At 39.1% G+C, this 15,260-nt stretch overlaps 1 protein-coding gene across 4 annotated transcripts in view; it reads right to left on the bottom strand.

The window, feature by feature from the left end:
- LOC115238278 overlaps positions 1-15,260 on the bottom strand; it is a 200,928-nt gene that overhangs the window by 19,002 nt on the left and 166,666 nt on the right. For all 4 annotated transcript variants that reach the window (XM_029811959.1, XM_029811960.1, XM_029811961.1 and 1 more), the window contains exon 3: positions 2,319-2,535. In XM_029811959.1, the coding sequence (XP_029667819.1) occupies positions 2,319-2,535 (217 nt within the window). The remainder of the gene's footprint in view (positions 1-2,318; positions 2,536-15,260) is intronic.

Here is a 15,260-nt window from a genome sequence, read left to right as displayed (position 1 = left end):
AAGCCAATTGGATTCTACAATAAATCTGAATACATAGCAAAAACATTTTATTTAATGTTTTACTTTTCATCATTTAAATGCATAGAGACAGTTTTCAATTTTATAGAAAAAAAAATTTATTGTAAATTGTCTAAATAATTAATTAAAATTTTGTTCAATATTTCTACAAATACGCAATAAAAAATGAAGCATTTTGCATAACTCGAGGAAAGTTAACGCGACAATTAACATATTATTAAATGTTGACAGCAGTGGACCACCTCAGATAATTGTAATTTCCATTTTGCTCTCGTGCACCGATAAAACCGAAACGGGCGTTCAATCATTCCTACTCCCAGCGCGGTATATAATCCATCGTACGTAAGCAAAGACCCTTCCCTTTTTAATTCTTTTAGCAAAGTCAAACTGAAAATCAGAAAAAGGGGGAATTAAATCGGGCTCCCAACGGGGGTGAGCGCGTTATGAAAACTCGGAGCTCGACGTTTCACGATAAAGATTCATTCTCTACTTATTCCCTTTGCCGTTCTTCCCCCTGCCATAGGATGTGCGTGTATGTATGTATGTATGTTTGCGCAGAGACCGATGGCGTGGTAAAGAGAAGAAAGTCGAGGGAAAAAAAGCTACCAACCCTCCCATATCCAGCGTGTCGTTTTATATCACCGGAGAATTGGAATCGAAGCGGCGCGAGCGTGCGTCGATGTTAAAACGACCCTATAAAGTCCCATAAAAACATTGCCAACGACAAGCATGTATATCGTACGGATGTACGCGCATACACGCACCAACCGTAAACTCGGGTTAAACTTTAGCCCTAGATATCCAGACGCAAACGTGAAACTATTCACCCTCTGCTCGATGCTGCGCACGAATGCATCTATGCACTGGAATGCATCGTAATCTATTTATGAGCGGACACTGTAAATCGATCTGTTTTTGTTGTTGATAATTGCAGAGCAAACTCTTCACAAAGACTGCATACAAAGAGAGAGAGAGAGAGAGAGAGAGAGAGAGAGAGAGAGAGAGATGTTATATCATATAAATATATCCTCTCATTACAAGACCACAAATAAAGACACATAATTTTAATCTTTAATTTTGTAATGTGTGTATAAAAAATCGTAATATTTTCTAAAATATACATTTATTTTATGTAGATACATCATTTTCACGATATTCGAGTAATTCGATGTTCGAGAAATGAGAAGCGTCCTCCCAACCTCCTCTGCGAATAATATTAAAACGTGCAGTTGCGAGAAGCACAGGGTGAAAGTTTAATAACCGTTGGTCACCGACACGGTCGCGTCCGGCATTCAATCTACACAAGCGGATTATAATTTCTAGCCGACGCAATTTGGAGTACAGGTAGAGGTACGCTGGGAACGCGTTTGTCGCGCGTCCTACAACAGCCGCTTAATTAACGGCGTGGAAATAAGGAAAAAAGAAAAAGGAGAGGAGAGGAGGAGGGAAAGGAGCAATGCGGCGGGATGGGTCGGTTATGGGATTTGGTAATGAAATTCGGTGGAGAGTTTGGCGGCTACGGTGATACATCATTCCACCCTGTCTCCGTTTCGCCCTTTACCGCGCTTCTCTTGAGCTTTAATGTGCCAACGTGGCGGGCGAAGAAAAGACGATCCTGAAACGGGAAAGAGAGAGGGGAAAGGGGATACGATGGGCGAACCGACTAATGCTGCAATTTCGTCGTTCTTCTTCCACCGAGTCGACTTTTTTCCCTAATGATCACGGCTCACTTGACGGAGGGGATGGAAAAACTTTTGGTCTTCCTCCAATAAAAGTTGGCACGTGTTCCCGCGCAACGGTGAATAAACGTCTCGGCGATTATGGCGCCGATTCGACGTTCGACTTGACAGAAAACTTTGTTAATACAGCGGATCGATAGAAAAAGTTTTGCGGGTACGTATGTGAGTTTGATTATCGAAGTCGTCGAGATTACGAAAACAGATGTTGAAGAAATCTTAATTTTGATCGATCGCGCGGGAATCGCTTAACGCAAAAAAGAAATGAAAAGTTTAATGCAATATCGACATAAATACTTAAATAAAATATATAATGCAAATCTGCTATTATATATAGTAAATATTATACTACATTTGTTTTCATATCTAAATTTTCATCAAAGCCTATATTCTTGTTAAAATTTTTAGCTCACATACAGATTCGAAATTATAGTTTCTTAAAAATCATTTTTGATTTATATTCTTTTATTATGTCTGATTCTACAATTATTGTACTTTTTTTTAAAGCGATCCTTTTTATTCATATAATAATACTCTTTCATATTTGCAATCACACATTCTTACCTTTTCTGGCTTTATCCGGCGATGTGGGCGAATCGGCGTTCGCGTGAATCGAGGTCGTTGTCGGGCCAGAAGATAAAGTCGACGATGAGACCGCCGGTGTACAAGACGCAACAGGACTGGCGGCCGCGGACGGCAGCAGAAGTTTCCTCTTATGGTTGCAGAGCTTGGTCATCTCGCGCGTCTTGCCCTGATCCGGGCTCCAAGGTCGTGTCGCAACCTGAAACAAGAACGTGCGCGCCGCTCGTTATTCGCCTGATTGTATCGCGCAGCCGGTGTGTGATCGGCTAACGAGTTAACTTTGAATCATTTCGAATGCACGATAAAATATCACGAAATATCGTTAAAAAATTTTAAAGTACATGGAGCTTTTTTAGAGAATCTAAATCTTGAAGAATTATATTAATATCGTCGACAAAAATTTCGGCGACAATATTTTCATCGACCTCTATCGCGTCGACCGATCAATATGTAAAACATAACGCTGATGATTTACATTTATAGTTTTATTTTATTCTGCCATATAAAATGATAATCTTCTTTAACGGCGACAATATTTTCATCGACCTCTATCGCGTCGACCGATCAATATGTAAAACATAACGCTGATGATTTACATTTATAGTTTTATTTTATTCTCTGCCATATAAAATGATAATCTTCTTTACTTTCGCCTGATTTCGTCGAGAGGATTGCCATAATCGGCGAATATCCACGCTCGCGAAATAAAAACGAGCGAAAGATGGTCGAGCGAAGCGAGTAAAAAGGAGAGACTAAGGGAGTCGGTGGCCCCAGCTGACGAGGCTCATGAATCTCATGATCGATGCGCGATGTTGCGAGCGAAGTTAAAATGCCCCCGAGTTGAAAGGCCGATGCCCATAATGGCCGTACGCCGGACTTCGCCGTGTTACGTGTCAGCTCGGGAGACTTTCCGCAGCAATTTACGGCCGCCAACACGGTGCCATTACAACGTATCGTAAGCAAGATAATGCCACGCTTGATATATAAGAGCTATCCGTAAAGCGGCCTCGCGCGAAATGTTAATCGTCGTTTCCTCGATGGTCTTTGATGATAGGTAGGATACGATGAACATTATCACTAATCGCTAATCATGAAAACAATAAACAAAGAATTATACTGCTATATATTTACTAATTAAAAGATATGCATGCAAGATATATTTCGCGAAAAAAAATATATGTTCGCAAATAATGTTGTAATATTTGGATTAAAGACGCAGATCATGGAGTTTTACAAAGTTGGCGGAAAATATAAGATTCCGCACAACAGATTTGTCACACCACCTGAGCTAGTACTCAGCAGCTTAATTAAGGACGACCTGAATACGGCGCCGAGATTAAGCGTACTCCCGGCGCCGGTTGGCCTTGGCATCGAGAGTCGACGAGTGTAATGATGTATACAGGTAGTTAACTCAATCAGTTCTTTTCTCTGACTGGTCTATCATTCATTCTGCTTCTGACGAGGTGCTCATCAGTTTATCGGTTAATCACGCCCACCGCGATACCGAAGAGAGAACGAAAACAGAGTTTGCGTCGCAGTACGACCCATTTTAAAAATATTGCGGATCAATCAAAGATCCTGTCGTGATAAAAAGGCAACAGATTATAATTTATGAATCGGCTATCACGCCGGATTGATCTTTCAATTAAGAAAGTAATTTTAACCTGTGATACGGTAATGGTAACGTTTATAAAAAAGTTGCATTTTTTTTTGACGACAAAAGGAAAAAAAATATAATATATTATCAGTATTAAATAAAATATACAAAGTAATAACGTGTTATATATAAGCATATTCTAAAAAATTAAACTATTCTTAAAAAGACATCTGCATTTTTTGCGGAGAACAAAGCATCAGGGACAAAATATTGTATGTGTGAAAACTAAATTTTTTTTTTTTTCATTCGTGTTTGCTAGGCAAATTGCGTCGGAGCGTGCAATCGCGGTTACGTCGTACAGTCGTATATTAGCAAAGCGTACGCGGCAAGGTGTTTGCATCACTACCTAAATAATCCTCGCCGCTGAGAGTATATACGCGGGTTACACCGTCGCCGCTTTCCACGGCATTATTTCCCGTCACACGCCGCCCATTGCACGCGAGGTAATCATACGGCGATCGGCGGCGGTAACCGCGATTTAATCCTTTTTCTCGGACGCGAAATGAGACGCCGTACTGCGACAGAAACGACTTTAATATGATAGCTTTTACCCATCCCCCTATCCGTGCCCCCGTGTTCCCGTACCCGGACGAACGAACGTGGCCGAGTATCTCCCTCTTGATTAGACGATCCCGAAAGGGAAAATAAACTGCACTACACACGCATTGCTTGTAATTATCACGAATCGAACCAGCCAACTAGCACACGTTAATGATTTTATATGAACTGCTTTACATAATAGGTTACTGTATCGCATTTATAATTGCAATGAATTATTACGTAAGAAAAAAATAAAATTAATATCATAAATCCTTACAAAAAAAATTTATAATTAAATGTGTCTACAGCGAAAACTTTAGCGTGTGCTAAATAAGAGAAGATAAAATACATGTGAAGAAGCATTATCAGATATAAGATTACGTTTTTATTTTTCATCTCTTTAGCAATTATACGGATAGCTATCATTTAATTTAAAAAATGCTACAATAAAATTTAATGATAATGAAAAAGAGGAACTTGTTAGGAACGTAATAAAATTATCGCGTATATATATAATTTACTTGAAGGTTAATATTTATTAAATTGTTGTTCATTAATACTAATAAACTAGATATTCGTAAATAATATACGTTAATTATATAAAATGAATCATAATCTATGCAATGTGTCGGCACTTAAATCGATACAATTAATATCGAAAGACACACGAGCATAAAATTTAATATCGTAACTTATGAGGATTTCGTTTCTCATTGTTGCGAATATTTTCATCGCAAAATTTCTACATCGCGCAGCACATGACGGGTACGCGAGTGAACGCGACGATCCGCGAGTTTTATTTTGAGGAAGGTAAATCATCGTGCCGCCACGTTCTTCACCGACTCTGGATCTCGGGACCCAATCAACTCCACATACACAGAGCCGTATTCCTTACGGCGCGACGCGAAGCGAAGCGACGCGCTGACCTCGACGTCGTTAAATTAAATTTATGTCATTCCCGCGACGTCCTCCTCCGCCTTGTACATATACCATATGCGTTTATCGTTACCGCGCGATATTACGTTGAATTAACGTAACAAGGCTATTAGTCTGCGATTTTACGACTTTAATCGTGACAGCGGAACCAAACTGCTCTCTTTCTCTCTCTCTCTGTCTCGGTCCCAAGTCTCACAAATTGGCTCTCGAGACAATCACGCGGGAATACATCGTACGTATCTGTCAACCATGGATAATTAAATGTAGGTACGTATATGCGCATACGATTGTTCGCAGGTAACATTCCCAGAGAAGTCGGCTCTCGCTGATTGCGCGGGGAAACTGTGCGTCTTTTTCTCGTAACGAGGTAGCTTATTTGTTACGGCACACAAATACAAATAATAATGTTCACTAAATACTGCACCGAATATAATTGAGTAAAATAGCGAACATCGTTGTGTAGAACGAGATTAACCTCGTTAAATCTATTATCAGGATTTTTCGAAATTTTATTACGAGTTACTACAAATTTTCTACGATATATACAAGTAACAGTGTATTTCGCTATGTAATTAATTATATCAAGTATACATGTTTAATGTACACATTATTATTTACACTTGTCGCAGTAAGTTGTAATGCATTGCAACAATCAACAAAACACGATTATCGTATTACGTGCAATGCAATCAATTTAACAATATAATTTCAATTTTAATAATTTTTATTCTGACTCGATTTTTCTGCGTTAAACGGTTTATATGACGTTGTGCATACGTTTTTCATTTTGTGCATTTTCACGATGATAATATAAAATTTTATAGACTCGCGTTATTAAACTTGGCCACTATTAAGCGTATCGCATCAAAGCCGGGAATATGGATCGACAATGAATGTTCGTCGACGTCAATGCGAATATCTAATTTACGATCGACGCTGTTGTTCCCGCATTAATATCGCCATTATTAAACTCGAGCAACTATCCGACATATAATGAAAGGTATCTCCACGTATACCGGTCTACAAAGAACTTTCGATGCTCGCTGTTGAAGCCACATTGCGAAATGAGATACAACGATGACGTGTAATTAATTTAACCGAATACCTAAATTATATATACGAAAGAGTAACGATGACGCAAGATGAGAGAACTTAAATGCGCGTTGCCTATTTATCAAATAATTGTCATTTGACAGTGAGAAAGGAATCTTATATTTAATCGAAGATTCAAATATTTTGTGTTTAAAATATTAATATGGAAAAATGATTTATGCGAACACTTTTCACGATATCAAAAAATTTGCTATCATGATACAAAGAATCTAGGACGCGTATTTACATAACTGCTCGATAATTAATTAATCTGTTAATTGGCAACTCTTCACCTCGATAATTGTGCGCTCGCCCTAATTTCTCACAAAAGCTTCTTGTCTAGATTATGACACGTGCTTCACTTTCAAATAATTAGTTATTCGTTTAATGAACGAAAATTACAATTTCTGTCGCGTTAATATATTTTAAACGCGTCTTTCATTATAGATTGCAGAGACAACGGATAGTAAAATTAAAGGTATATTATTGTATATCATAGTAAGCTCAATGAGCTGTGATATTTCAAAAGTCAATCATCGACGCGTGGGCGTTGCCACGCATATCGCATCGAGGATCATGACGGTACAAGAATAGGAGAGGCAAGAAAAAAAGCACGCTCTACAATTTATGGTCTGGTATTCAATCAATAGATGATAATTATCTGGTTGGCTAACTGATACTAATTCATTACGCGATAAGTCACTCTCGTAAGATATACGTAATTCCTCGTAGGAAGGAACGCTTTATGTTAATGACGTTCGTAGTAGAAATGAAAGGGAGCGCGTGCTCCGTGATATTCGCTTAATTACTACTCGTTCATGAACGAGTGATCTAAATGTTCACGCTTCTGCTACACTTTACTTATTGCACGAGATACTGATAAAAATTAAGTTGACGATGTAATAAAATAATCAATCGATGGATAAAGTTAATTTGAACAGAAATTAATAAAAGATAATAAATATCGATTGCCTTCCTTCGTAATTTTCGCGAGTAATTAAATTATTAAGTTAATCGATCGCTTAATTGCCGAATAATCACCGACAATTACACTTGCTCTCATTTTGTTTTTGATAATACTTTTTTCTTGATCATCCCGTGCTTGTAATAGCGGCGCAATTATTTCCCCGAGATCTCTCTTAATAGTTTAATCAATTAATGATTATTACCGCTCGCGTACGATAAGAGCATTTAATTGCCGTCCGTTTAACCCGCTTTACAGGAATATAATAAAAGAAAGAACATTATGAACCGAGTCGAATTGAATTGAAACATTAACACAGCAAATTTAACAAATAGATATATAATTGTTTAATACTAATTTAGCAGGGACACACACAATACTAGGATATTTCAAACAGTGGAAGTAATCCTCATAAATCACTGAGTAGATATCCGATAATTAACATCCGCCCGACCTCCGTTTTCCGTGGAAACGAGAGAGTGCTGCGCGCTCGTTTCCATGGAGGGAACAAAGGGTCGAGGATATGTCGCCGTCATCGTCGTAGTCGTTATAAAAAACGCAAACGAGGGACGATAATTCAGAAGTCGATGGTCAACGCGTCGGTCATTGTAATTTTATCTCGAGCGACGGCGAGAGAAAGAGAGGAGCCCCGCGTACAGAATGGTAGAAGAAAAACGGGCCGGGAACACCGAGAAACAGAAGGAGGAAAAAAGAAACCGGAGGTAGTGGATGTGCCATAATGTTTTACGATTCTCATTTATAATGTCGGGTAATGTTTCGTTCAGTATGCAGTGCGTATTCGCGGCGAACTGCATCGCCGTCGTCGTGCACAACGGAGTATCGTTCCGTGCGGCATTAATTTTCGTATCTGGAATTTATCGCGTCCTTCTCCCTCCTCCTTCTCCCTCCTCCTTCTTCCCATCTCGCCGACCGCGGATATCTCGCGAGTTGGAGATTTAACCGGCGGTTTTGCGAACGATGCAATGCGCCGCTTTTTTTTTACAGCGGTTTTCCTATTCGGAAAGAGAGAGAGAGGGAGAGGGAGAGAGAAAGAAAGAAAGAAAGACGGGGCAAAACGAAGCATGCTGAATTATTTTCGTTCCCAGCGGTTTATTCATCTTGCTTTCCGTCGGAGCGATATGTATTTATAGAACATAATTTGAAGTTTAAAAGCCGCGCGCAAGGTGGAAAAATAAATTCCAGATCTTACGTATTTAATTATTAAAATTCTTAAATTCTTAATAATAGTCAGCCGTATAATATCGTAGAATATGTTCCAGGTTTTGAATAATTTCACAAAAGAATCGACCACAAAATTGATAAAAGAAGAAGTTGCACGACTTGGATTCGACTTACCGTGAAAATATATGTGACTAACTTTTGAATATTTTATCATGTATAATAAATATTTCTGGTGAAATATATAACTCTCGGGTAAAGCAACGTTTTCAGTGCATCAGGAAAAATTACTAACGTGACTCCACCCCGGTAGAAATACGAGGTCTCCGACCTTTTCGCGATATTACGGTAATCTATCGTAAGTGCCAGGCGCGCGCGGTCCGTTATAAAAGTTAAAGCGTATAAAAAACGGGAAATAAATTATAATTGCATCCATCACGGTCGCCGTAACTCGATTAAAAAGAACGCAAGTCCGTATAATTCAGCGTAATACGCCCCAGATAAACGTATAGCACTTAGCTGAAATTAACATTAATAAAATTTGCCCGTTCCCGCGAAATTCCCAGAAGACTGCGCCGGAACCTTTATAATGGCCGCGTTTTACGAACTTCGCGGCTCCGGGGTTCATTTATAAAGCTTGAATGAGGAAGACGAGCGGCGGTTCCGCGAATTCAATAAAAGATGCTTGAGTGGGCGGGAGAGTTCACTTTTTCACGATGTTATCGAACGGGAGACCGCGCGCGACTCTCCCTCTATCTCATCACGAAAATCAATTTATTGTGAAAAAAAAAAACCTTATCTTAAAAACAAAAAAAAAAAAAAAAAAAAAGTTTTAAGAATAATATGAATCGCAAATCATAACTGCACAAGCGTAGAAATAGATTTTCTTTACCGTTTTCTATATGCATCTTCACTAGATACCTGAAATATCTTTATAAATTTCAAACTAATAAATATTATTCAGACTTTATATGAGCAATATGTAAAAGCATACGTTACATTTTTTTAAAGGCTTCTTATGATCGAATAACAACCGACATAATACGCCATTATATCAGCGTTAATACTGAGGACACAGTCTATGATTATTTTATTAATAGTATTACATCTCGTATTATTCTCTATCATTATCAAAACAGCAATTAGACTACCGATCATAGAAATACCTATATTCTGGTTTATAAACTCCGTAAAGAGATGCCTGATCGTTTTTAAAAGTCGACGACGATGCATATATATCGCCGCGACTCTCGATAGGCAAATGCATAGGCAAATTGCAATTTCTACGACCGAACGCTGTTGAGCATCGACATGTAATATTACGTTGTTGGAACGATAACCGCGTCGACGAGGGTCCGCTGCGTCTCGGCAAACAACGACGACGACGACAACGACGGTCACGCTCGATTCTCTCGTTTTATCACCTGCATTATGATGTCAGAATATAGCACGCACGTTGTCCGTTGCGCCTTGAAACACCGACGGATAATCGCCGTGTATCGATTTTCTGCGTGTATCGACTTCTGCGGACCGGTGTGCTAAAGCCGCTCTTTATCGCCGCGGGGTATTACCTATATTACCTATATTAGGGTCTTTATACTTTTGCAGGAGGAAAATTTCCTCCTTCACTTTTCCACGATCTGCAAATTCGCGATCTGTGTTTAAAATACATCAATGTGATTACTCGTTCAACTACTTTGATATCTTATTAATGTCAATATTACGCAATCTAGTAATCATTTTAACTTAATTCGATCGAAAACTGCTAATGAAAAGCTTCAGTTTGTTAATTTAAATGTTTACAGGCTGTAGAACCGATATCAGCATTCGTTTATAAATTTATTTAACCGACGTTTACTTTCCCATAGAGTGAGCCGAAAAAATCGTTCACTCGCGGTGTCATTCTCGAGGAATACGAAAATAAAATTCGATTCGCCGTACCAATCGGCTCGCGAATTCACTCTCGACGCGAGTAAAACAACGAATTTATGTGCGCGAAAAGTAGACAGAAAATACGACTTACGTCTCAAGTAGATATCTGTCGCTTAACAGCGGGATCGGGGCGGTATTAAGCTTCGCAAAACGCATCAGCAGCACAAATGTAAAGAGCGCAATTTTACAGCTCACGCGTCTAACCGTCCTCCGGATGTAATAATGTTTATAAGCGAATGTCGGGACTCGCGCTCCCCGATGGCGCGCGTTAAGCTGCAACGAGAACAGAGTCCGCTGAAAGCCCGGCGCCACAACGGTCGTTTAATTAAATTAAAATGTAAAATCAATTCCCACACCCGTATAGCTCCCGCGAACGCCGCGAGTAGCGTAGCGAAGTACGCGCTTAGACAGGCTGCCCATAAAGAGAGAACCTTGGCAAAAAGATAAATCTTCGATGAATCGACGTGCGTGTATCTATACATCGGCCGCAGGATGCTAGTAATTATATAACTATTCCGCGTCGATGCTTGACGATTAAATCTTGCTGCAACTGTGCACGAGTGCGTGCACAATGTTTAATGTGTTACTCACATTAAACTTTTAAATTATTTTTATACAGATTTTATAATGTGTATTATATTTTTTGCCTGTTTGTGTCGCATCCTCGTTATTGATTCACATGTGGTGTATATGAATTTGGCTAAAAGATACCGTGGGATAATGCAAGTCAAACGTTCTCAATTTTGAGTCGGTATAACTGGAAACCGGGAAGATTTCGCCTCTGTTGGCGACCGAAACGTAATGTGAAGAATAAACCGCCGTCGGCATGGTTTATTTATCTGCGCTTTTAATCGATTCCGAATAAAAGGCCCACCCTTGCCGGGACACGCTGATTGGCAAGAAATCGCGCGCCACCCTGCTCGCCACCCGGTATCGAAAAACCGGTATGAGTTACGGCGCCGAGATAAAATCGTCTTTCGCTCCGCCGTCCTCCCTGCCGCCATCCGTTGCCTCCTCCTCCTCATCGACGATATTACGCCGATGTTCCGAGAGACGACAGCTTTTTCTCGCGGCTTATAGCGAACACGGGGCGAATACGTGCGCGCTTGGAGAAATCCTGCGGACCGATACGATCGAGTTGTCATACTGCAAAATCGCTTTTTCAGCTGTCGCAGCTCGCCGCGTCTGGAAGAGAAAGAGAACGCGCGCATCCAGCATCGGTGATATTAATCTCGGACGAAAGTTAATTTAGAATTGATTTACAGATACATGGGTACCGATCAATACATTGCATGTAGCTCACTGCAGATTATCTTATTAACCAAATAAATTACGCGGAATATCCCCGATCGAATATGCATACTCGATATTTCTTTTATAAAAATTTCGTGAGACATCATCTTTTTTCACAATTTTTCCGAGTTTGATATATATTTTTTTAATGCTTCCATACTTTGTTAAGAAATAATTTTGATACTTTTACAAAAGAATAAAATAATTGAAAAATATTATATTAAATATATCTATAATATTGGAAAAATATATAAAACGTCGTAAGCAAATTCACGATAAGCAAATCGAAATAGAAACATGAAATGTCAAACGTAGCGGATAACTATTTGCGTCATATGTCGTCGTATACTGTGGTTTATAAATTCCGCAACTGGAGTAACTAATTGTATGTACATACGACATTTAAATGTCGAAAGGATAAGCAGCACGAATGTATATCGCGCTGCTAAATATAATGAACCGTGTGTTACGACTAAACTTTGTACCGTAAAACGCATAAAACCGACACGGGCGCATAAACGGAAAAATACTTTGTCTATCGCGTAAAACGCGAATTATATAACCGTCCTAGAATATCAAAGACTAATAAATTGTAACCGCAACTGCGGTTACGAACTTCATTTTTATTTATATGTTATCGGATCACCCGCTATAAATGTCTAACTGAGAAAAGCATTCTCTAATTGAATTTAATTTCAATCCTCGGGTTGCTTGCTGATTTTTACGTCATCGATCGATAATTGCGATCCAAGACATTCTGTGAAACTGGACAAGGCAATTGACTTCGCGTGTAGCTTGCGCTCAATAATTGCATCCCGAGTGACGAGGTCGTGAAAGAAATCGTCGAGCGCAATCAGTTCGTTTCGTGTTTCTTCTCTTTCAATGATCTGCTATCTTGATCTACCAGTTATAGAATACTTGAAGAAATACGTAGCGTGTATGATATATGTAACGACCACGGGAGTTTATAAAGAACACTTTCAGCGTTTATGTTACAATGACTGAAGCAAAAAAAAAAAATGTCCTCGATTTCGTGGCCCTCTCGTAAAAAGCGCTTTGAACGTGACTTTAGTAATTGTTCTGCCAAGTGCGTGAAAAATCTTAACATTTTTATTTGCCGTCGACAGCGTGAGATGAAATGAGGCAACCCTCGTAAAAGCGAAATGTCGAATCGTTATTTTCGTGGTGACTCGCCAGTTTTTGGCGCGACACTTATCTATAACGAGGCAAATTCGCGCGTGATCTTTTTATATATTATATTCTTCATTTTATATAAAATTTATAAAATTTCATAAACAATAAAACACATCGAGAACATCATTTTTTGCATAAATAGTTCAATGATAAATCGAATAAAAATCGTCTTCGATGTTTGGTGCGCGCACGATAATTATGTCGACCTTGAACGTCGATTCCCGTCGAAGACGCCGAGCTCAGTCGTCCACGTATTCTCAAGGTCTGAATAATAATAAGACTGTACGCGAATGTATAATGCAATAATTTCGCCGGTGGAAAAAAGTCGCTCGCGTGTCGATGTAATTACTGGAAGAAAGCCGACTTGGCGTACGTCTCTTGTGCGTAAATAATGACTATCGGTACGTAATTTCAAACCCGCACGCCCTTATGAAACCTGAGAAAACGATAAACGGAAAAATAATCGATTCATTATACCTCGGCCTTTTTGACATCTATATGGTTGTATCGATAATAATCAGTCGGATCTTGGGGATCGATAGGATCATTTATATCGAACGAAACCAGAAATATTGGAGGAACAGTAAACGACACCTCAAGGCGAAATACTAATAGCAGTGCCTGCGCGCAGAAAATGAATCGATCTCAATTATCGCGAGACATACATTGGGAAACTTGAACTACACGCTTTGCCGCTAGCAAATATATTTACTACTTGCCCAATATAGATCTGTATTATATGCTTTTAATTCCAATCTACTTTCAATCCCTTGTCTTGTAATATTAATAAAAGAATTAATCTACTTGATCTTCTCCATTTCATCCAAATAATAATTGGACTGATAATTCTTTTGACAGCAAAAAAGATATTTGCTCTGAATTTATTACGCGCACATAAACATTCATGATCTTCTGGCAATCGAAAGATCTCCCTCGCTCCAATAATTCATCTCGGTAGCCGTACGACCTTTCTCGTGCAATAAAATCCGCAACAATGGCCTCCGGCGTTTTTATCGTTCCACATATAATAACGACGACACAAAGTTCCAACTGGCGCTAAACGTATGTGTATAGCCAGGGATATATTCATAAAACCGATAATTGTCTCAACCTTAGGATCGTACGACACGATCGCATTTTAATGTTTGATAAAATTTATCGAGTCGATTGGCGTTACTTATGAACAATTGACAAACCGGGCTACAAATCGCAGCATACGTCCAGATTGGAAATAAATAATCCGCTAAATATTCCGGCCGACGTACACATCAGCTTAATAATTGCGGTGGCCTCAAAATAGCTCGCGGATATTTTCGTTCGATTGCTTTAGAAACCTTGTATTAACACGTATAACTGATAAAATTAAGCAATAAACAAATAAAAAGGCATGATAAGATGACAAAAATCGTTGAAACTATTTTGTGCATTTTTCTCATTCTTTGTAATAAAAACCACATATATGACTGAGAAAAATACTATTTCTCGATACATTAAACTTTTCCGCAATATTAAATTTTATCGCATATCGAGGCATGAGCACAAAAGTCCTATGAATAAAATATGAGATGAGAGATTTCCAGATATTTTTGCTCAAATATGTAGAAACAAAAACGACTCCATCGTGGAACATTCATTTGGTGCGAATAATCACGCGACGATATCCACTATACGAACGCATAAAAACATGATGATATCCGACCGGCTTATGATTTTTCGAGGGATTTTATTAATGCCCATGCATAGCAGACGAGGAATACTTTATGAGGGATACTTTTGTTGTTACGGAGGCAACGGAGCCCCGAGGACGACGATGCTCGAATAAAGTACGATGGCATAAATATCGACGATGCACGTCCCGGGGATGTGTAATTAGAGACATGAGGAAAGATCCCACTGAAGAAGCAAAAAAAAAGAGAAAGGTAGTATTCTTCCCATACAAGCGGACGATGGGAAGAAGAGAGCGAAACGAAGCCGCGAAGAGAGTATTTCAGAGTCGTGACCCACGACGTTGCAATGGAGTTATCGGCTATGAACTGATGGGTTCGAGAAGAACTATCGTGCCCCGTTGCGGATCTCGAAGGCGTAAATTGGTCGAGGGGAATCGTTTTATTACGAGAGAGAGAGAGAGAGAGGGAAA

The sequence above is a fragment of the Formica exsecta genome, unplaced genomic scaffold (assembly GCF_003651465.1).
Source record: "Formica exsecta isolate Colony F162 unplaced genomic scaffold, ASM365146v1 scaffold33, whole genome shotgun sequence".
NCBI lineage: Eukaryota > Metazoa > Arthropoda > Insecta > Hymenoptera > Formicidae > Formica > Formica exsecta.
The sequence above is the reverse complement of the archived record's forward strand: the minus strand, read 5'-3'. Positions and strand labels throughout refer to the sequence as shown.